General features: G+C 42.5%; 1 protein-coding gene across 5 annotated transcripts in view; it reads left to right on the plus strand.

The window, feature by feature from the left end:
• Nucleotides 1–24,406, plus strand: part of rngtt (RNA guanylyltransferase and 5'-phosphatase) — a 429,772-nt gene that overhangs the window by 157,013 nt on the left and 248,353 nt on the right. For all 5 annotated transcript variants that reach the window (XM_069887348.1, XM_069887351.1, XM_069887349.1 and 2 more), the window contains exon 10: nucleotides 9,269–9,340. In XM_069887348.1, the coding sequence (XP_069743449.1) occupies nucleotides 9,269–9,340 (72 nt within the window). The remainder of the gene's footprint in view (nucleotides 1–9,268; nucleotides 9,341–24,406) is intronic.

Genomic DNA, 24,406 nt, shown 5'->3' on the forward strand with positions numbered 1-24,406 from the left:
ACTGCTTTGTCTGGTTGATTATCATTGTCACCTGCTGTGTAAAGAACATAAAGGTGCAGTAAGAATGCTGCACAATGTAGCTGCTGCTTTGCAATTTCCCATTAGTACATAGTTGAACTACGATTGACGCTCCTAAACTATTACAAATTGGTAACAATTGTATAACTTTAAGATTCCAGTCTGGATTTAGCTGTAGCAGAACAACAGTCAACTTAGCAATCAGGTCCCTTTGCACATCTGAGCTCTGAATTTTCACCCCAATCAAATAGTATTCTGGCTCTTTGTTTCCACTGCCAAAATGTACAACTGTACATTTTTCTACGTTAAATCTCATCTGCCATAATTTTGCCCAGTCTCCTAATCTGAAGAGTACAGCTTCAGAAAATCGTCTGATCCAGAATTCACTTTATTGATTTATGAAACTGGGCAGATTTAGCTCATTAGGGGAAAGAAAAATGTATTTATTGTTACTAGATTGCGATTGCCACTTGACTCGTGAAACCTACTATATGGATTAAGCTCACTTTCTTTTTCTCATGGGATCACAAGACAAAGGAACAAAAGCAGGCCACTAGGCCCATTGTGTTTGTTCCAGAAAACTACACTAAGCTACTCTACTCTAGTTTAATACTCCTAGTGATCTGGCTTCCACTGCCATATGCTATAGCAAGTTCCACAGATCCACGACCCTCCGGCTAAAGAAGTTCTTCCTAATCTCTGTTTTATATGGATAACCTCTAATTTTCAGACTATGATCCCTTGTCCTCAATTCACCCACCAAGGGAAACATCTTACCTGCATCCACCCTATCTAAACCTTTCAAAATATGAAAAGCCTTTATGAGATCTCCTCTCATTCTCCTATACTCCATTGACTACAACCCCAGAGCTGCCAAACACTCCTCGTACATTAGCCCTTGTATTCCGGGTATCATCCTAATAAATCTCCTCTGCACCCTCTTCAACAGCATCACATCCTTTCTAAGATGGGGGACCCAAAACTGCACACAATACTCCAAATGAGGCCTCACCAGTGCCCCATAGAGCCTCATCAACAACTCTTTACTCTTGTACACTATTCCTCTTGAAATGAATGCCAACATAGCATTTGCCTTCTTTACTACCAATTTCACCTGGTCATTGACTTTTAGGTTTCCTTGCACGAGGACACCCAGGTCCCTTTGCACATCTGAGCTCTGAATTTTCACCCCAATCAAATAGTATTCTGGCTCTTTGTTTCCACTGCCAAAATGTACATTTCTCTATGTTAAATCTCATCTGCCATAATTTTGCCCGGTCTCCTAATCTGTCTATATCCTTCTGCAACTTTACAATTTCTACTACACTTCCTACTCCACCACCTATCTTGGTGTCATCTGCAAATTTGGCCACAAAACCATTTATTCCACAATCCAAATTATTAATATAAATTGTAAACAGCTGCGGCCCCAATACTGATCCCTGCGGACATCACTAGTTACAGGCAGCTACCCAGAATGAGAACCCTTAATTTCAACTCTTTGTTTCCTGCCTAGCAGCCACTTATCTATCCAGTTTAATAACTTCCCAGTAATTCCATGGGCCCTTATCTTATTAAGCAGCCTAATATGTGGCACCTTATCAAAAGCCTTATGAAAATCTAAATAGATAACATCCACAGCCTCTCCTTTGTCTATCCTACTTGAGATTTCTTTAAACACCTAATAGGTTGGTCAGGCAGGATCTACCCTTTAAAAAAACCATGCTGACATGGACCTATCCTGTCATGCATCTCGAGGTATTTCATCACCTCATCCTTGAGGACCGACTCTAATATCTTCCCAACCACTGACGTCAGACTAATCAGCCTACTGTTTCATTTTTTTCTGTTTCCCACCTTTCTTAAACAGCGGAACCACATTTGCGACCTTCTAATATTCTGGAATCTCACCAGAGTCTATCAATTTCTGGAAGATCAATGCTAATGGATCTACAATCTCCAAAGCCACCTCTTTCAAAACCCGTGGGTGCATCTCATCTGGCCTGGGAGATTTATCAATCTTTAATCCATTTAGTTTGCCTAGCACAATTTCTTTAGTAACCCTAAATGAATCTAACTCTACTCCCTGAAGCCTCTGACTGTCTGGGGGTATTACTAATGTCTTTCACGGTGAAGATAGATGCAAAATATCGATTAAGTTCCTCTGCCATCTCTTTATAACCAATTACAATTTCCCCAGCAGCATTTTCTATTGGATGAAGATTGGTAAGGACATTTCCTCCACAATCTCCATCAGTACCGGAGCACCACAGGGCTGTGTTCTTAGTTCCCTACTCTACTCATTTTAAACCTATGACTGTGTGGCTCGGTATAACAATAACACCATCACAAATTTGCCCATGATAACATGGTAGTGGATTGTACAAAGAAAGGGGAGGAGTCAGCATTTGGATGGAGATTGAAAACTTGGCTGAATGGTGCACCAACAACAAACTTGCATTCACTGTCGTCAAAACTAAGGAACTGATTGTTGACTTCAGGAAAGGAAGTGAGAAATATAGAATCTAGTGATATTTGGGGAGTCAGAGGTGGAGAGGATGAGCAAATTTAAGTTCTTGTGAGTCACTATCTTGGAAGGCCTTTCCTGGATCCAGCACACCAATGGCATCATGAATAAAGTACCTCTACTTCCTCAGGAGTTTGCGATGGTTTGGTTTGACACCAGAAACCCTGGCAAATTTCTACAGAGGTTTGATTGAAAGTATGCTGACTGGCTACATCACAGTCTGGTATGAGGACAGCAATAACCCCAAGCGTAAAGCCCTCCAAAAGGTAGTGGGTACAGCCCAGGGCAAAACCCTCCCAACTACTGAGGACATCTACAGGGAACGCTGCCATTGGAGAGCAGCAGCAACCATCAAAGACCAACACCTCCCAGCACATTCTCTGTCCTCGCAGCTGCTATCAGGAAAGAGGTATAGATTCCATAAGACTCGTACCACCAGGTTCAGGAACAGCTGCTACCCCTCCACCATCAATCTCCTTCATGACAAATTCTATCAGAGGCTCATTTAAGGACTCTTACTTGTGCACTTTATTGATTTTCTTTTTTTATTCTCTCTGTATTGCAGTCAGTTTGTTTACATTCATTATCTATTTACAGTTTTTTGTTTACATGTATACACTGTGTACAGTTTTTTTGCATTACCAAGTAGTGATAATTCTGCCGCTCCTGCAGGAAAGAATCTCAGGGTTCTATGTGACGTCATGTATGTACTCTGACAATAAATCTGAAAATCTGAAATTATTTGTTTATCTTAACAACCACTTTTTTCCTTTATGAGATTTGAGAGGTTGGGGAAAGGGTGGGCAGTGGCAGCAAATGTCATGACTGGAGAGGAAAAAGTTTTCCTCCAAATGAGAATTTTCTTTCATTTACTTGCTCCTCAATAATTAGGTAGCTTTCATATCTTAGTGAATAATGCACAAATTAATGAACATCTTATTTTCACTCTTATGTAGTATCTGATGCAACAGTTCTTAAATGATGGCTTTTTAATTTTAAATTTCATTTGTGAGGCTCAAAATAAATATTTAGTGATAAATGTATTCTATCCTTGATGAAACGTGCAATCTTTAAATTGATCAACATATTTGTATCTGAAAAATTCTGATTTTATGATGAAGTCACAGTATTCCTTTGGGTTTGGTTAGTTCCTGTATTTTTCTGATGATCCTTTTAGAGCATGTGTGGGATGAGAACATTGTAAGATCAATGTGTGCAAGTAAGTAAAATTGTATAGCAATTAAGCAAGCAGATTGTAAGGGAAGTTGCATTTGATCAATTACATTTTGAACGCTTGAACGTCAGTACAGTAAAATCCCCATTATTCAGCATCTATTTACTGGAAATGTGAATTTTCTGGTTGACTGAGACTCATTCTTCTAATGCCTAACTTGTGGCGGCTCACCACAAGGCAGGCTAACCGGCCCCGCTTGTAAGCCACACGGCGAGGCAGCCGGCCAAAGTGGCGCCATCAGGGGTTTCCCTTCCTTCCAGCACGGGGCTCAGAAACCCGCACTAGGGGATCGCGTGACACCTGGGTGACGTCAGCGCCCTCCAGCGCAGTTCTCAGTCAGGTCCAGGGTGGGAGTACAAGTCCAGCCCAGTAGCAAGCAATAAACTAGTCTGCTCACTGAGCTCAACCCGTCTGGTTGTGTGTGTGTGTTATTGCAGGAGCAGTGTAGCTGCCAGTACAATTGGTGACCCCGACTGGTTCAAACTTCTTTGAACCCATCATGAGCGAGCCTGGGATCAGCGCTATAGCTGACAACTGCCTGAATTCTGGGTTCAGGAGCCAGAGACCTGGTTCGGCCAAGCGGAGGCTCAGTTTCACCTCCGCCACATTTCGTCCGACACGACCAAATTCTACCATGTGATCGCTGCCCTGGACCAGGCCACCGCCAGACATGTGCTGCACCTTGTTCAGCCCCCACCTGCCGAGGACAAATATGAGACCATCAAGCGAGTGCTTACCGGGTCCCTCGGACTATCCAGACACCTGCGTGCTGCTCGGACGCTGCTCCTTGATACCCTGGGGGACAGGTCCCCGATGGAGCTGATGGACGAGATGCTCGCGCTCATGGGTGTGCACACTAACTGCCCACTTTTCGAGCACATCTTCCTCAACCATATGCCCAGGGACATCCGGCCACTGCTGGTCCAGGAGAGCTTCACCGACCCTAGGAAGGTCACCCAGAAGGCCCAAGAGCTATGGCTCGCACGATTTCCGGAGGGCTCAGCGGTCCAGCAGGTCACAAGGCACGGGCATGACCACGCCAAGCCCGCCCCTAGCACTGTGGTAGCACACCTGGTCCCTGCAGGAGCTCCCAAGAGCATAACCAAGGCCACAGCATCCACTCCAGGCCTTTGCTTCTACCACCAGCAGTGGGGAGCCAAGGGTCGGAAGTGTCGTCAGACTTGCTCGTTCCAGGGAAATGAGCAGGCTGGCTGCTGTTAATGGCTGCGGCAGCTGGCCAAGGACACAGCCTCCTCTACCTGCGGGACTCAGTTAGTGGTTGACAGTTCCTCATTGACACTGGAGCCGAGATCAGCATCATCCCGGCCACGGCCGTCGAGTCCAGGAACCGACCTTGTGGACCTCCCCTCCGTGCGGCCAATGCAATGGCAATCCGGACGTATGGAGACAAGACAGTCCACTTCCAGATCAGCCAACGGAATTTCGTGTGGAGGTTCGCTGTCTCGTCCCTCCCAACTGCCATCCTGGGTGCAGACTTCCTCCTTGCACACGGGCTTCTGGTGGACATTCGAGGTAGGTGACTGGTGGACGCCCATACCTTCCAGGCCGTTCGCCTTGACGCCTCTCGCTCGGAGCAACCGCAGAAGGCCATGATCAGCACGTTCAGAGATGAGTTCCAGCGAATCCTGGATGAGTTCCTGACACTCCTCAAGCCACATTTTTCCACTGCCTCGCCGCACCACAGTGTGTACCACCACATTCCCACCCAGGGCCCACTGATTCACGCCAAGGCAAGCTGGCTCCCGCCCAACAAGCTCCAAGTAGCAAAGGAGGAGTTTTCGCATCTGTTGGAGCTGGGAATCATTCGGCGGTCTGACATCCCGTGGGCCTTGTTACTCCACCTGATCCTGAAAGCCTCCGGAGGCTGGCGCCCCTGAAGAGATTATTGACGGCTCAACGAGGCAACCGTTCCTGACCATCCAAGACTTTACGGCCAACCTGCATGGTGTGAGGGTTTTTTCCAAGGTTGATCTGGTGCGCGGATATCACCAGATCCTGGTGCACCCTGGGGACATACCCAAGACAGCCATGACAACCCCCTTTGGCTTGTTCGAATTCCTGCACATGCCGTTCGAGCTCAAGAACGCTGCTCAGACCTTCCAGTGCCTCATGGACTCTGGGGGCAGGGACTTGGATTTCGTATTTAGTTATTTGGACGACATCCTCGTTGCCAGCAAGGACCGGGCATAACACAAGGCCCACCTACGTGCCCTTTTCTCCCGGATGGCCAACTTTGGACTTACCATGAACCCGGCCAAGTGTAAGTTTGGGAAAGAGTCCGTGCAGTTCGTGGGCCATACCATCATGACCGAAGGAGCCACTCCCGCCGCTGCAAAGGTCGCCGCTATCAGGGAGTTCCCACGCCCGGACAACCTCAAGGAGCTGCAGGAGTTCGTAGATATGGTCAACTTTTACAACCGCTTCATCCCGGGAGCTGCACGCATCATGCAGCCGCTATTCCTCCTTATCGTAGCCAAACACAAGATGCTCGCTTGGAACCCAGAAGCCTGCGCCGCATTCGAGGCCACCAAGGACACCCTCGCAAAGGCAACCATGCTCGCCCACCAGCACACCGACCTGCATATGGCACTCTCTGTCGATGCCTCTGCCACAGCCATCGGTGCCATCCTGGAGCAGTAGGTGAATGGACATTGGAAGCCGCTGGCATTCTTCAGCCACCTGCTCCACCCGCCAGAATGCAAGTATAGTGCCTTCGACCACGATTTACTGGGCATGTACCTGGCGATGCACCAATTCTGCTATTTTTTGGAGGGGAGGACTTTTACCATGTTCACCAACGACAAACCCCTCACCCAGGTACTTGCGATGGCAAAGGATCCCTGGTTGACCCGCCAGCAGCGTCACCTCTCCTTCGTGTTGGAGTTTACCACTGACCTTCGGCACAAGGTGGGAAAGGACAATGTGGTTGTGGATGCACTCTTGCAACTGGCCATCTGCGCCCTGACGCCTGGCCTCGACTTTGACCAACTAGCCCGGGACCAGGAATCTAATGAGGAGACAAGGGCCTTCAAAATCACCATCATGGACCTGCGGTTCCGAGACCTCCCGACTCCGAGTGGCGAAGGCACCATCCTGTGCGATATCTCCTTGGGCATCCCGCGGCCAGTGGTTCCCCAGCAGTGGGGCAGGCAGGTCTTCCGTCACATCCACGACTTTTCACATCCGTCCATCGGGTCCACGGTCCGGATGGTGGCAGAACGGTTCGTATGGCATGGGCTGCGGAAGCAGATCGCAGGCTGGGCCAGAACATGCACCCATTGCCAGATGTCCAAGGTGCACAGGCACACCAGTGCGCCCGTACAGGAGTTTGAGCATGTCCAGGAACAGTTCAGCCACATTCACGTGGACATTGACAGGCCCTTACCCATTTCCCGGGGCAACCGCTACCTGTTTACAATGGTGGACCGCACCACTCGCTGGCCCGAGGTGATCCCGATGCCAGACGCCTCCACCGACTCCTGCTCCCGTGCACTGTTGCATGGTTGGGTCTCTTAGTTCGGCGTCGCGGGTCACCTCACCAGCGATTGGGGCGCCCAGTTCACATCTGTGGTCTGGGGACAGCTTGCCAACAGGTTGGGGATCCAGCTACACTGCACCATGGCCTACCACCCGCAGGCCAATGAACTGGTCGAACGTCTGGACCACCACATTAAGTTGGCCCTCATGGCCCGCCTCACCATTCCCGACTGGGCGGATGAACTGCCTTTGGTGCTCCTGGGCATCCGCTCCACTCCCAAGGAAGATCTGCAGGCGTCATCAGCTGAGCTGGTCTATGGTGCGCCGCTGGTACTACCTGATGAGTTCGTCAACGCACCTCACAATCCCTAGTGGTTGCCGCACGAACTACTTCCTCACCTCAGGGCACGCTTGGACTTGTTCAAACCCCCACTGCCACCCAGGCATGGCACCCGCCCGTCTCACATTCCCGGTGAGCTGCTTTCTGCAGAGTACGTTTTTGTTCTGCGGGGCCCGACTGTGGGACCTCTGCAGCAACCGTACGAGGGGCCGTACAGGGTTGTACAGTGTTCCGGCTCAACATTCACGATGGACATTGGCGGTAGGCGGGAGCTGTTTACCATGGACAGGCTGAAGCTAGCACACTTCAATCCCACTGAGCCCGTGGTCGTTGCCCAGCCCAAGAAGCGAGGCCGTCTGGCGAAAAAGGAAATTGGCGCCGGTTCTGGGGGGGGGGGCTATGTGGCGGCTCACCACGAGGCAGGCGATCCGGCCCCCGCTTGTAAGCCACACCACGGGGCAGCCGGCCAAAATGGCGCTGTCAGGGGTTTCCCCTCATTCCAGCACGGGGCTCAGAAACCCATGCCGGGGGACCACGAGATGCCCGGGTGACATCAGCACCCTCCAGTGCAGTTCTCAGCCAGGTCCGGGCTGGGAGTATAAGTGCAGCCCAGCAGCCTGCAATAAACTAGTCTGCTCACTGAGCTCAACCCGTCTGGTTGTGTGTGTGTTATTGCAGGAGCAGGTGTAGCTGCCGGTACAAACTAATACACTTACATTAAGAATATGCAGTTTAAAAGACAGTGCACAATATAAAGTAATTTTAAAAATCAATATTGTAATCTTTCATTCTGTAAAGTTCACCTTAATCAAGTAATTCCTGTAACTTTCAAAATTTAAATTTAAATTCAAACCCCAGTCTACAGTCCTGTAATAGCATTGCTCTAAGCACTATACTAACCATGCCACTGTCATAATTAACCCCTTCCCAAATTTACAGATAAAGCCTTACTAATATACTTAATGCTAATAAAAAATAAAGACTCTTACTAGACAGGGATAGGGAGACACTTTGGAAGAGTCACCCCAGCAGAGATGGCATCGGCTGGTTCTTCATCCTTGGAGTAGCCATTTCATCTCAATTCAACTTTATTTGAAATTTTATTCAAACAGATGGTATGGATGGAGCACGTCTGGTGTGCTCCACTAGCTGAATGTTTGTTCCCATCTTACAAAGGTAACCCAATTTATCTCCATGCAAGTATCCTGGTCAGGCCCTCGGCACACCTTCTTTTCTTGGGCTGTTAGCCTAACTCACCTCCACGCACCTGTGCTGGTCAGACCCTTGGCACACCTTACTCATTCTAACAGCTTGGTCCACCTCCATGCAAGTGTCCCGGTCAGGTGCTTGGCGCACCTTACTCACACTGTCAACCCAACTCACCTCCCTGCAAGTGGTGACAATGAAAAGAATGCGCACAAATTGAGGATCATTGCTAGTTCAGCGGAGCAAACCTGCACGTGTGCAATGAAGTCTCAGCGTTCCCCTGTTGGGTCCATTCGCCCAATCTATCTATTTATTTATTTATTTTTTTTTGCTGGTTGAGTTTCCTGTTCAGTGAATTCCAATATTGGGGATTTTGCTATATATTATTTGAATCACGATCAGATTTATATGTCACAGTATTAAATTATTTTTTTCTTCTTGTTAGGAAATGATTATCGACAAAGTGAATGGACGCCCTGTTCCTCGATATTTGATATATGACATAGTAAAATTCAATGTAAGTACCAGTTTTGTTGTCTTATATTTTCTTTAATGACTTTTAGAAATTTGAAATTGAGTTGAGCATAAACAGATAATCTTGCAGATAAAGAAATTGGTGTTGTTTTCTTGTGCATTTTCACGAGAGTGAAAGAGTGACTGACTCACCAGAATTAGCATTCCACAGAGAAGACTTTCAAACTGTAAATCTCTGGGAATGAGGAAAAAACATCCCCAATTGCATATTGAGCTACATTGTCCATTTTGTTTTTTAACTTAAATTAGGAATTTTGTCTGGGAATATGACAGTTATAAAGGTTGAAGAGGGCATTAGCTCAAATGAAGGACATTTTGGTGACTAGGTCATTGAGGTCTGGATTGGATGCAAACATCTGCATTATAAGATTATTGGATCTCATTAGAAACTACATTGATTCTGTCAGATCACAAGTTTCCATGCACATTATATATACATTATTGGGCCTTAGATGAAAATTTGGCTTTATTGGGTGTTAATTTATGAATGGGCCTTGTAAGATAAAGTTTAAAAACAATATTGATCTGGATTTTCAAAAATTCTGCAACATGTTATTAAATATTGAATCTTGAAAAATAGTTCTGAAATTTGTGGGCGAAGTCTAATTACTGTAGCAGTATTTAAGTACTTGCTGATATTTTTTAGAATTCCAGTGATTGGCTGAACTACAACAGAAGTTTGGGGTTGATATCATGAATATTTATTGTAAATTATAAATAATTTGTACAGGGGGTTTTAGGTTAATTGTGTGTAATTGGGCGGTAGAGTCTCATGAGCTGAAATGGCTTCTTACCACGCTGTATGTCTACATTTTTTTAAAAAAGCATTAAGATCATTGGTTCTCAATCTTTTTCTTTCCACTCACCTACCACTTTAAGTAATTGCTATGCCATTGGTGATCTGTGATTAGTAAAGGATTGCTTAAGGTGGTATGTGAGTGGGAAGGGAAGGTTGAGAATCACTGCTCACGACCCAATTGTTATTGAAATATTTTGCTTGAGAAAAATTGTCATTGTCCTGTGGAGTTATGAATCCATGCACATGAGTCAATTAGGTCTCAGTAAAATAGTAGTTTTCAAACTTTTTCTTCTCACCTAAAGCAATTTCTTATCCCACAGAGCACCTATTGCATAGGTAAATCTTAAAGTGTTATGTGAGTGGAAAAAAAAAAGGTTGAGAACCATTGATTTAGATTGACAATGTTCCTTTGTTGTTTTGGAATCCAGTATTTATGAATTGGAAAGCAACAAATGTGAAGTTAGCATGTGAATGAGATATAATTATGTCAACTATGACTAATGATGACCAAAATTATATGAGTATTAGATGGAGCTCTGCCATCCCTCTCCACAGACCCAGATGCTATTGCTGATATCCTTAACATACTTACTTGAATCAGAATTTATGTACATAACCATTCCACTGCGTGCAGTATTGCCTGCATTACAACCATGACTATTTCAAGTATTTTTCAATTTGCAAACTTGTGAATACTGCAACAACTTTAATAGTCAATTGAATACAAAAATGGTGATTTTGAGCACAGATTGAATTGAAAATATTCCAGAAATAGTGTGGATGACTATTTCCTCAAGCACAACAGAATGGAGGAACAATGGAGGAACTTGTAAACAGGAAACAGCCTTGACTTGTAAAACGTTACTGACACTGATTGCAAGTCTACCACCTGTTACTTCAAGTTACAGAGAAGTATACTGACAAAAGAAGTTCAAAAATTAAAGTTCTTTATTTAAAGATTCTGTTATGGGTTATTTTATATTTTGCATTATATATTAATATGTCTTTAAAACAGATAGAATGTGGGGGTTTAGTGTAGGTCACTTCACAAACAGACATTAACATTTCACAAAAGACAACTTATTTGAAATGCAAGAGCTATGCATAGGCAGAGACTTCATGTCTGCAGTGACTTTACAGAAACTTTGGAGAATGCCTATGGAGACTTCATAAGTAGGTGTTAATTGGACAATGTTGTGGAATAAATGGACTATTGTCTTTAAAGCAACAGATGGCCAGGCTCAGAAACTGATTCCAGTGCCAGCAATTTGTCTGTTTGCAGTTTGCTGTTCTTAGAGGGGTCATGTGGTTTTGCAAGCAGACAGAGAAAAAGAACGTGATTCTTTGGAGAGAGAAAAATCAGTTCTACTGTTCTGCAGTAGCTTTTAGAGGTTATAACTAGGCAAGCTGGCAGGCTTGTTGAAAACCCCATTTTGAAGACTGGTTGTGAGTTCAGAGTTCAGCCTTTTGAAAACCTTTGTAGTCCTTACAAGAGGAAATGGCTGTCTAGAGCATTTCTCCTGAAATAAGGGAAACAAGAGGAACTCTGTGGTGACCTGGAAGAAGAGGTTATTATTTGGAAAACCCGTGATGGGGCAAGTTTCTTCGGCAAGATACTGAAGTGGCTGATCGGAGGAAATCAGTTTGTGTGTGTGTCCAACGAGCAACAAATCTCTCTCTGAAACCAATGAGAATCTTCCTGAGCGGTAACCATTTACCTTAAAGCACCAGAGCCTGGTGAAAATTTATAAATGTTAAATTCTATGCACAGCATAAGAATTGTCTTATACTGGTGAACTTGGAGGAGTGAGAAGTGAGATTGTACTGTGAATCAAGGAACTTTCCTGAACATATACACATTACATACACGTGCGCTTAGAATTAGTTAGGTTAAGTTAATAGTAATAAGTTTAAGTTTGATCCTGTTTTCATGTTTAAAGAAAATTAAAAGTAACTTTTGTTTAAGTAACCATTTGTCTTGGTGAATTTCTTTTACTGCTGGGCTTTTGGGTCCTCTGGACTTGGAATAGTTCATTAAACTCCAGTGTGCATTTCATTAACGATTGTGCTTTTAAAAGGAGCATTTAGATTGATGTGATGCAAATTTGGGGGATTATGTCATAGACAAATTGCATAGATTTGGCAATTTTCAAATTTGGTTTGAAATAGGTTTTTCTATAGGTTATTTAGCAGGTATATTAATTTCACGTGAACAGCCTGTCAATGAAAATACAAAATCAAAGTAACCATTTATTCCTTGGTATTGAAGAATTGTTCTGTCATCCAGGAAGATTGGATTGCAATATATATTTTGAAATTAGACTGAAAAAATCCAGACAAAAGTAAACTGCTGTTGATGCTAGAAACTGAAATAAAAACAGAAAATACTGAAAGTACTATGGCACCATTGCAGACAATATAGCAGTATAGGCCCTTTGGCTCACGATGTTGTGCCGAGTGATAGAAACCTACTGAACAAATTAAATCTTCCACACCTTACACCCATAACCCTTTAGTTTCCTTGTATCTATGTGCCTAAGAGTCTTCAAAATGTCCCTACTGTACCAGCCTCCACCTCCACCCCTGACAAGGCATTTCAGACACCCACTACTCTCTTTTATATATATAAAAAAGCTTACCCCTGATGTTGTCCCTAATTGTTCCTCCCCTCACCTTATACAGATTTCCTCTGGGATTGCCACACTCACCTCAGAAAAAAGGTGCTGGTTCTCTACCCTCTCTGTACCTCTCATAATTTTGTAGCCCTATATTGTCACCTCTTATTCTTCTTTGCTCCAAAGAAAAAATTCCCAGCTCTGTTAACCTTGCCTTGAGTAGACACCTTCTCCAATCCAGGCAACATCCTGATAGATCTCCTCTGCCCCCTCTGCATAGGTTCCACATTCTTCCTGTAATGAGTTAACCCAGAACTGAACAGAATATTCCAAATGTGGTCTAACCAGAGATTTGTAGAGCTGCAAAATTACCTCACCACTCTTGAACTCAATTATATGCCTTCTTGAGAACCCTGCATGGCACCCTTGACCTCAAGGTCTCTCTGTTTTTCTGCACTGTTAAGAGTCCTGCCATTTCAAGTTTGACATTCCAAAATGTATTACTTCATTATCTGGATTGAATGCCATCCTATACTTTTCTGTCCAACTCTTCATCCTCTCTATATCCTGTAACCTACGACAACCTTCTACATTATCCACAACACCTCCAACCTTCGTGTCACCTGCAAACTTATTAACCCATCCTTCTACTTCTTCATCAAAGACATTTACAATATTCCCGGAATAGATCCCTATGGCACTTCGCTAGTCACTAACCTCGAGGCAGAATGTGTTCCATTTATTACTACCCTCTGCTTTCTACAGGCAAACTAATTCTGAATCCACGTAACCAAGATTCCATGGATTTTATTCCTCGTGGTTTTCTGAATGAATTTACCATGGAGGACCTTGCCAAATGCTTTACTAAAATATATATAATCAAATTTACTGCCCTACCTTTATCAATTTCTTTTGTTACTTCCTCATATCAGCTAATTAGGCTGATACACCCCACAAATAAATGTTGATTATCCCTTCTCTAAATGCTCTTATTCTCTGAATCCCTTCTCTAAATGCTAGTAAATCCTCTCTCTAAGAATCCTCTCCAATAATTTGGCCACCACTGATGCAAAATTTGCCATTCTATACTTCCCAGGATTCTCCCTGTTATATTTTTTTAAACAAGGTGACCACATTTGCCATTCTCCAATCCTCTGGTACTTGTATATGGCGAGGGAGAACACAAAGATCATCGCCAAGAGTTGCTGTCTATCTTGTTGAATGTTTCTACCATATTAATAACAGAAAACATTAATTATCTTGGTTCATGTGCAAAAATAATTTTAGTTAATAAGTTTGGTTAAAAATTTGAAAGATTGTATTCTGTTGAAGATGCACTTTTATGGATCTAATAAAGCTTCTCTTCAATGTTATTCTTTTATAGCATCCTTTGTTTTTCTCTGTAGACATGGACATTTGATCTGCTTCTGACAACGGCTGTGCTGTTGTTAAGATGAGAGTTTTCTTCCCCTTATTTAAAAGAAGCATTTAATTCCTGGTTGGTTCCTGCAAAAAAAACAGTTTCACCAGAGGCTGTAATAGTATTAAAAATATTATTTCTTGTCACTTAGTTTTCAAATTTACCTTATTTATTTGGTTTTGTACTGCTTTATTTGCCAACATCTTTTTGTTTTATTAATCTTACTCTCTCAAGGTAAAGCATTGATTTGCTATATTTAATATCCTGGTTAAGAGAAAGACCGAAGACTAACAAAGTTCTAATTTTTGTAAATGGTGCAGTTTTTCATGTTATAGCAAATTTAAAGGTATGAATAAGGTTTGGGAAATTATGAGGACAATCAGATCTGATTGTGGATAAATTGTATGATGATCTTTTGTATATAATTCTTTTAGCATTTTTGTGAATATTATTTATGTTTTATGGGGATAAAGGGCACTTTTAGAAATACGGTTGGTTAAGGATTAAAAAGTATACATTTTTCCAGCAATATTACTTCAACAGTGAGTGGCGTGAGACTAAATGAAGGTCATGGGTGTACATTGAAGGTAAATTGCCGGAGAGTAATGAGACAGTAGGTGGAAAAGTCCCCAGTGTTGAGCTTCTAATTCAGAAATACTACAGTTTACCATCTGTGCATGTTGAAGTGAGATTCTTATTAAAATTATATGTATTTGCAGAATATTTTTTAAAGTTCATTAGCGATTACATCTGTTCTATTTTCTCAACTGTTATCTATCTACCACATACACAATATATAATTAAATAATAGTACTAATAGATCATTCCCCAGAGGCTGGTGGAGAAGCTTTCTTCACTGGGATTCAACTCCCCTCTCTGTAACTGGAGTCTGGACTTGCAATTAGAACGAGCATAGCAGTTCGAGACAGTAGGAGAAAGTTGAGCACGGTCACGATGAGCACTGGCACACCTCAAGGCTGTGCGCTCAGCCCACTCCTGTTTGTGCTATTGACCCACGACTGCAACACCAGAGCCAGCTCCACCAGAGTAATCAAGTTTACAGATGACACAACAGTAGGTGGCCTCATCAATTACAATAATGATTGGCACTACGGAGAAGAGGTGGAAAATCTTGTGTTATGGTGTGAGAATAACAACTGAGTCTCAATATGGATAAGATTGTGGATTTCAGGAGGACTAGGGATTATCACCCTCCATTTCACATCAATAACTCTATAGTGGAGAGATAGAGAGCACCAAATTCCTTGGAGTCCACTTAGGTAAGTAGAGACCTATTGTGGACACTTAACATCCCCTCACTTGTCAGGAAGGCACAACAGTGTCTGCACTTCCTGAGAAGATTGAAGTGGACAAGGCTACCGGCCACCATTAGGTCAACCTTCTATGGGAGCTCTATCGAGAGCATCCTGGCTCGCTGCATCACAGTGTTGTTGTAGAGCATTGGATTGGAGGTCAATCCACAGGATCATGAGTGACAGGGAGGATCAATTGGGTTTCCCTCCCCTCCAATGACGTAATGATCTACTGGGATCATTGTATGAATAGGCTTGCAAAATTCTTAAGGACCCCAACCTCTCTGTACATAGCATCTTCCAGCTAATCCTTTTGGGAAAGATACAGAAGTATCAGAACGAGTACCACCAGGCTGAGAAACAGCTTCTTCCCATGGGCAGTGAAATGCTAAATGACTGAACTGCTCCTACTGCTCAACAATATTTATTTATTTTTATATATGTTCTGCATATTACTGTAAATCACTTGTAAGTATGTTTGCTATGTCTACTTATATGTTTACACATTTTTTTTTACACTGAGGACCAAAGAACGCTGTTTTGTCCAATTGTACTTAACAATTGTATTATAATCATAATAATGAACTTGAACTTGTAATACTTGCTCACAGTTTATGATAGAGGGTAGTGAATCTGTGGAATTCTCTGTCCAAAGGAGCAGTAGAGGCTGTCTCATTGAATGTAATAGATTTAGGGTTATGGGGAATGGGACAGTTAAGTGGAGCTGAGTGCACGGCCAAATCAGACATGAACTTATTGAATGTCCGAGTAGGCTTGACGGGTCAGATGGCGTGCTCCTGCTCCCATTTCTTACATAGTCAAACCAGACAGTAACAATTTACATTATTAAAGTTCCTTTATTGTTGAACAACATGCCTTTAGCATAGAGGAAGTATTAAGAAAAAGAAGGCATAGGTCAAACAAGCAAGCGTGCCCCAAAGCTTGTGTCACATGTTTGAAGATAAAGGGCTTATTTTTTTTAATTACCAGGACTTTGGAATGCTTTCATTCTGAAGTTGTACTGGCTTTAGTGAGTTTATACGTACAGTACCATAGGCTGTTTTGGTTTGTGTCCCTTGGTGTCAGCATGTGTTGTACAGCTGACATGATTTTTCAGTGCGAACAGTCCATTTTGAGGGAAATATTTTTCCATTGTAATAATGACTTTAAATATTTCAAAAGATGGAGATCAAGTTGTAAATTAAAATTAAGGTTTCTGTTTGGATTAAACAGAAATGTTGAGTGTTTATTTGAGACACTAATTTCAAATGTGCACTGTTTATAACTTTCAGCGATTTTTGTTTGATTTCCAGTGGAATTTTCCATTTGCGTAATTCTCAAGAGAAAATGAAATTGTACTTGCATATCAGTATTTTATTTATATTATAATGATTTTGTTTGTAACGGCACTTCAGTTAGTCTGACTACAAATTGGATGATGAATTTGATTAAGTTTTAACAGTGCTTAAATAAAGCTTTTTTTTTAAACTTCAGAAACTGTCGAGATGAGAAGGAGTGAGCAGCTATGGTAGATCTTGGTGAAACAAGCTAAGCTATGTTGTTATAAAGTACTTGTTATTCTGTTAATTTAAAGGAAATTTTAGAAGAAAAAGCAATTTTATAATTGCAGTTGAGCAGAGTAGACTAACTATGTTTGTCCATGTGGATAATATTGATGGAAGTCAAATTACTTCCATCTTTAAAAATAGAAAAGGTTGTTTGCTTTAGAAGACTGGAGACATTGAAGAAAGAATTTCACATTATCTATCGTAAAAGATATAATGGTAGAAGTATTTAAATTGTGGAAAGAACATATTTAATCAGTGATCAAGGTCAGTTATGGTAAGAAAATATCTTCACAAATTGTATGACTTAAAATTTTACTTTTATTCTTGGTGGTTGAGATGAAACTAGTGGTTCTAGATTCAATTTTGATAGATGATTGAAGGAATGTGGGTATAGAGGCTCAACTATCTTCATGTAGAATGACTTGACTTGGAAATAACCATATAACAATTACAGTACGGAAATAGGCCATCTCGGCCCCTCTAGTCCGCACCAATTTAAGTGATCTCCTGTAGTCCCACCTACCTGCTCCCTCTCCATAACCCTCCAATCCCCTCACATCCATGAACTTATCCAACCTTCTCTTAAATGACAAAATTGACCCTGCTGCAACCACCTCTTCTGGAAGGTCATTCCCCACTCAGTTACCACTCTGAGTGAAGAAGGCCCCTCTCATGTTACTTCTAAACTTTTCCCCCCTAACCCTTAACTTAATGACCCCTCGTTCCAATCTCACCTGCCCTTAAGGGGAAGAGCCTACTCATATCTACTCTATCTATCCCTCTTATAATTTTAAATATCTCTATCAAATCCCCCCTCAATCTTCTATGCTCCATTGAATAAAGACCCAGTCTATTCAATCATTCTTTGTATTCTAGATACTGCAATCCAGACCAGCATACCAAAAGCCTTCTTTACCACTCTATCTACATGAGAATCCACTTTCAAAGCATGATGAACCATTATTCCAAGATCTCTCTATTCCTCTGCATTCCTCAGTGCCCTCCCCTTCACTGCATGTGTCCTGTTGTGATTATTCTTCCCAAAATGAAGCACTTCACACTTATCAATATTAAACTCCATCTGCCATCTTTCAGCCCACTTTTCTTAGCAGTCCAAATCCTTCTGCAGTCCCTGAAAACCATCGTCACTATTCACGACTCCCCCTATTTTTGTATTGTCCACATATTTACTAACCCAATTTACCTCTCCATCTTCCAAATCATTAATGTAAATGACAAACAACAAGGGACTCAACACCAATCTCTGAGGCACACTGCTCGTCACCGGCCTCCATCCTGACAGACAGTTATTCACCATGACTTTCTGGCATCTACCTTCTAGCTACCATTGAACCCATCTGACTATCTCAACATCAGCGCCTGAACCTTCCACGTGGAAGGCCTTACTGAAATTCCTGTAGATTACATCGACTGCTCTGCCCTCATCAACCTTCCTAGTCACTTCCTCAAAAAATTCAACAAGATTTGTCAAACATGACCTTCCCCACACAAACCCATCTTGGGTGTCCCTGATCAATCCTTGCCCCTCTAGATACCTGCTCCCTGTCCATAAGTTTCTCTAAGAATACTTTCCATTAGTTTACCAAACACCAATGTCAAACTTACTGGCCTATAATTGCTGGGCCTATACCTGGAGCCCTTTTTAAACAGAGGAACCACATTTGTGACATGCTAATCCTGTGGCACCACACTTTCCTCCAGTGACTGTTGAAAAATCACTGTCAGATCCTCCGCTATTTCCTCCCTGACTTCCCTCAAGATACTGGGGAAAATCCCGGCGGGACCTGGAGACTTATCCATCTGCAAATAAATTAATTTTATACTCTCGTTGCCCAATCGTAATACCTTGAATTTTGTCTAATTGCCTGGGCTAAAGATTCTATAATTAATGCATATAAGGCTGGTGACAATGGACAGCCTTGTCTAGTTGATCCATACAAAGTAAATACTTGAAAAATTTGACCATTTGTCACCACCTGCATAGAAAGATTTGTGTATAATGCCTTAACCCAGAAAATAAAAGATGGCCCAGATTTGAATCTCTCCAACACTTTAAATAAAAATTTCCACTCGACCCAATCAAGGCTTTCTTAGCATCTAATGCTAATATCATTGGTTGATTAAGTTGCTGTCTTGACACATTAATTATTGTAAGTAATTTAGTAATATTATCAGCTGAATATCTTTTTAATAAACCCTGCTTGATCCACATGCACCAATTTTGGTAAAAAATTAGCTAATCTATTTGCTAAAACTTTTGCTACAATCTTTATACTTCAATAAAGATATAGGCCTATAAGAAGCAATCTTCAATGGGTCTCTATCTTTCTTTGGTATAACTGTTAGCAAATCTTTCGAAAATGATTCAGGAAACAACCCGGTATCTGTAACCTGCTTCAATACATCCATATACACTGGAAACCACAAATAAAATTCTAAATAAAATTCTACCGTAAATCCATCCTCACCAGGTGATTTACCAATCAGCATAGATTGTTATGCCTCTTTGAGTTCAAAATCCGTAAATGAAGCATCTAACAATTTTTCATCATCCTCCTCCAAAGAAGATAAATTCAACTTAGACAAAAAAGTATCAATCTGTTCAATATCTACATTCCCTTCAGATGCATACAAATCTTGGTAAAAGGCACGAAATTCTTCATTAATCTCCTATAGTTTATAAATGACACCTGAGTTTCTGTGTTTTGCATTAATTATTCTCAAAGTTTGTTCAGTTTTCAACTGCCATGCCAATACTTTATGTGCTCGTTTCCTTAATTCATAATAACGTTGTTTTGACCTCAAAAGCAATCTCTCATAATTATAAGTTTGCTTCATATTATAACGAAGTATCAGATTAGATAACTGTATCTTATTATCTTCTGTTGTATTTTCCTGAAAGTTTTCCTCTAAATCTGCAATCTCTTTCACTAACTCCAAAAGTTCCACTGTGTATTGCTTTTTCACTTTAGCCATGTAACTAATAATTTGACCTCACAAATATGCTTTCAAAGCATCCCACGGTATAAATTTACTTTGTACTGATCCCTCATTCATCTCAAGAAAAAGTTTAATCTGATCTCTCAAAAACAAAACAAATTCAGGTCGTCTAAGTAACACTCATTAAACTTCCAACGATAAGTTCTTTCAACTTTCTCAGCAGGGGGCTTGGCAAGATGGCATAAGGAGTAGACGTGAGATTCCACCTCTCCCCAGCTGAATAATTAATACCCAAATTTTAAAAACTGTTAGAACTTTAAAAGTATTTTTTATAAGATTTTAAAGAATTCTGAATGAGAGGTACTAAAACTCAAAGTTCAAAAAAGGCACAGTTTAAAAGAGCATAAAATGCAGAGTTGAGGCCTACCTCACTGAAGGATCCACAGAGGTCGATTTTTGAACAGCTGAAGATCCAAAGGACCAGCTAGGTGAAGGTATCTTTAACTCCAGCGCCATCGATGCAAGATGGCGCCGCCACTGGCCATTTGTCGAGGAGAGTCACGCTCGCAATTCAGACCGTTCTCCCTTGGATGCGGGGCCTTCTGCGAGTTGGGGCCCAACACCTGATCAAAGTCTCGTGCAAGGCAAGACGACAGGGCCGACTCTCTCCTGATGGCCCGAACTCGTCGGGCCTGTGTGGGAGGAGATGCTGACCCAGAGTAGGGAGGCCCGGGCAGCAGTATCTACTTCACAAACTGAGACAGAAGAACTGGAACTGATATTGAAAGCAGCCAAACTTCTTAAAGGTAGGACTCAAATGTTTCAAAAACTTGTAAAAACTCCTAGAACCAAATCTCCAACTTTGTCTCCGCTCCATCCTCAACATTCATTGGAATGACTTCATCACCAACATCGAAGTACTCGAGCTGGCAGAGTCTGCAAGCATCAAATCCACGCTGCTGAAGACCCAACTGCGCTGGGTGGGTCACGTCTCCAGAATGGAGGACCATCACCTTCCCAAGATCGTGTTAAATGGCGAACTCTCCAATGGCCACCGAGTCAGAGGTGCACCAAAGAAGAGGTGCACCAAAGAAGCTTAAAGAAATCTCTTGGTGCCTGCCACATTGACCACCGCCAGTGGGCTGATCTTGCCTCCAACCGTGCATCTTGGCGCCTCACAGTTCGGCGGGCAGCAACCTCCTTTGAAGAAGACCGCAGAGCCCACCTCACTGACAAAAGACAAAGGAGGAAAAACCCAACACCCAACCCCAACCCACCAATTTTCCCTTGCAACCGCTGCAACTGTGTCTGCCTGTCCCGCATCGGACTTGTCAGTCACTAATGAGCCTGCAGCAGACGTGGACATACCCCTCCATAAATCTTCGTCCACGAAGCCAAGCCAAAGAGGATAGTGTAGATCGATATACTGAACGAATAGATTACTTGGAGCATTGTTTAACAGATGGGAATGTTCAGAAGCGAGAACTTTTGCAGAAGATTGATTCATTGGAAAATCAAAGTAGATGTAATAATGTTAAAAGGTTTTCCAGAAGATTTTGAAGGAACGAATCCAGTGAAGATCTTTCGGAAATGGATTCCTGAAGTGTTGGGAAAGGATGCTTTTCCAGAAGGATTGGAACTGGATAGAGCACATAGGGCGTTACGAAGAAAACCTTTCCCTGATCAATCTCCACGGGCAGTTCTTATTCGTTGTTTAAGATATCAAGATCGTGAGTTAATTCTACGATTAGCAGTTCAGAAAGGTCGCCAGAATCAAGGCCCCTATGATGATTCAAGGACATAGAGTCTTTTTTTATGCAGATTTAAGTCAAGATGTGATACAATGCCGGAAGGAGTTTAATCCAGCAAAGGCAGTGTTAAGGAAGAAGGGTTATCAGTTTACTTTTAGGTACCCTGAAGGTGTTTTACGGAGATTTTCAAATAATGATGAGGCTGAAGCTTTATCTTTTGCTAATTCTTTGCCAAATAATTCTCATAGTTCTGAGTTGCAGAAACAATCAAAATCAAATGGTTCTCCGAAACGTAATGGCAATGGGAACGGGAATAGCTGGAGAAATGATCAAGATTAACATTCGACTTGGAAAGGAGAAGAAGATTTATCTATTGTTGCAACTGGTGTTCAGGATCAAACTGGTGGAGTTGTGTGGGTAGTGGATTGAATTAATACTGTTATTTAGGTGAAATACTGAGATATATGAATACTAGCTGGGGGTGGGGGGGTGTTGGGTGGATGGCACTACAGCTTCTGAAGTCGTCTGCCACTAGTGGTTTAGACCACACCCGGTCAATAGAGGGGGGTATCACTTTTGAGGGTTTTTTTTCTTTCCCCTTTTTTCTTTTTTTTCATTTTTGTTTTTCTTCTTTACGATTTATTTGTATTTTATTTAGACTAAGGGTAAAGGGTGTTTTTTTTTAATTCTTTTACCGGAGCTTTAGTGTGTTTGTGGGTTGGTTGTGTTAAAAGTTATTTGTGAAGATAAAATGAGTAAATTGAATTTTGCTGGATTATATTAAGAAGATGAAGGTGAATACTGCTTTTCTACAAGAGACTCATTTGACAGAAAAAGAACATTTGAAATTGAAGAGAGACTGGGTTGGACACGTTTTGGCATCTTCTTTTAATTCTAAGGCCAGGGGACTGGAGACTTATCCATCTTTATAAGCCTCAAAAGTTCCAATATCCCCTCTTTCCTAATCTCTACATTTTCCATAATCACCCCTTTTGCTTCTCTTATCATACACGATTCCATATCCTTTTCCCTAGTGAATACCGAAGAGAAGAACTCATTCAATATCTCCCCCATCTCATTTGGCTAAGCATAATTTGTTCCCTCTGATTCTCTAATGGACCATTTCTATCCTTCACTCTCCGTTTGCTATTCACATATTTGTAAAAACCCTTCAGATTTACTTTCACCCTGTTCACTATAGTCACCTCGTACCTTCTTTTTGCTTTCATAATTTCTTTCTTAAGCTTCTTTTAGCAATCCATGTATTTTCCAAGCATCTAGTCCATACCTTGCTTCTTATATTTATTTTGAAACAACTTTCTAATCTCCTTTTAAAACCACAGCTCTGTTGAACTTTAAAGATTCTGTACCCTCAAAATCTCACCTTTAAATGCATCATTATTCCTTGAACTAGGAACCATATGAAGTTTAAAAAAACCAGTTCGCCAGGAAGAAATTTAAGAGGTATTAAATTGTCCATCATTTTACTTTGAGTTCTTCTGAAATATTGAAAACTGCAGGTGAACGGTCACAGCAGCGGAGCAGCCATGTCAAGATGGTGCCGCCGGAGTCGTCTTTTCTGCCATCCAGGTCGTCATGGTGTGGTTTCTGGCACAAGGGTGGGACTTAACCTGCAGCAGGGAGTTTCAATAAACAATTGGAGTGCAAAGGAGCCCATTGATTACTGGTCTCGTTCTTCCTGACTATTTAGCTGCCGCTACGTTGGAGGCCCTGAAGGGTCCATACACCTCTGGATTCAACAGTATGGACACTGCAGCAGTCAGTGCAATCGCCCTCAAATTCCTGATTTTCTGGACGTTTCGCCCCAGTTCCAGATAAGGCAGATTACCTCAGACTCCATCTTTTTCTTCTTTTCTTTGGCTTGGCTTCGCGGACGAAGATTTATGGAGGGGGTAAATGTCCACGTCAACTGCAGGCTCGTTTGTGGCTGACAAGTCCAATGCGGGACAGGCAGACACGGTTGCAGCGGTTGCAGGGGAAAATTGGTTGGTTGGGGTTGGGTGTTGGGTTTTTCCTCCTTTGCCTTTTGTCAGTGAGGTGGGCTCTGCGGTCTTCTTCAAAGGAGGTTGCTGCCTGCCAAACTGTGAGGCGCCAAGATGCACGGTTTGAGGCGATATCAGCCCACTGGCAGTGGTCAATGTGGCAGGCACCAAGAGATTTCTTTAGGCAGTCCTTGTACCTTTTCTTTGGTGCACCTCTGTCACGGTGGCCAGTGGAGAGCTCGCCATATAACACGATCTTGGGAAGGCGATGGTCCTCCATTCTGGAGACGTGACCGACCCAGCGCAGCTGGATCTTCAGCAGCGTGGACTCGATGCTGTCGACCTCTGCCATCTCGAGTACTTCGACGTTAGGGATGAAAGCACTCCAATGAATGTTGAGGATGGAGCGGAAACAACGCTGGTGGAAGCGTTCTAGGAGTCGTAGGTGATGCCGGTAGAGGACCCATGATTCGGAGCCGAACAGGAGTGTGGGTATGACAACGGCTCTGTATACGCTTATCTTTGTGAGGTTTTTCAGTTGGTTGTTTTTCTAGACTCTTTTATGTAGTCTTCCAAAGGCGCTATTTGCCTTGGCGAGTCTGTTGTCTATCTCGTTGTC

Source organism: Narcine bancroftii, chromosome 6 (assembly GCF_036971445.1).
Source record: "Narcine bancroftii isolate sNarBan1 chromosome 6, sNarBan1.hap1, whole genome shotgun sequence".
Lineage (NCBI taxonomy): Eukaryota > Metazoa > Chordata > Chondrichthyes > Torpediniformes > Narcinidae > Narcine > Narcine bancroftii.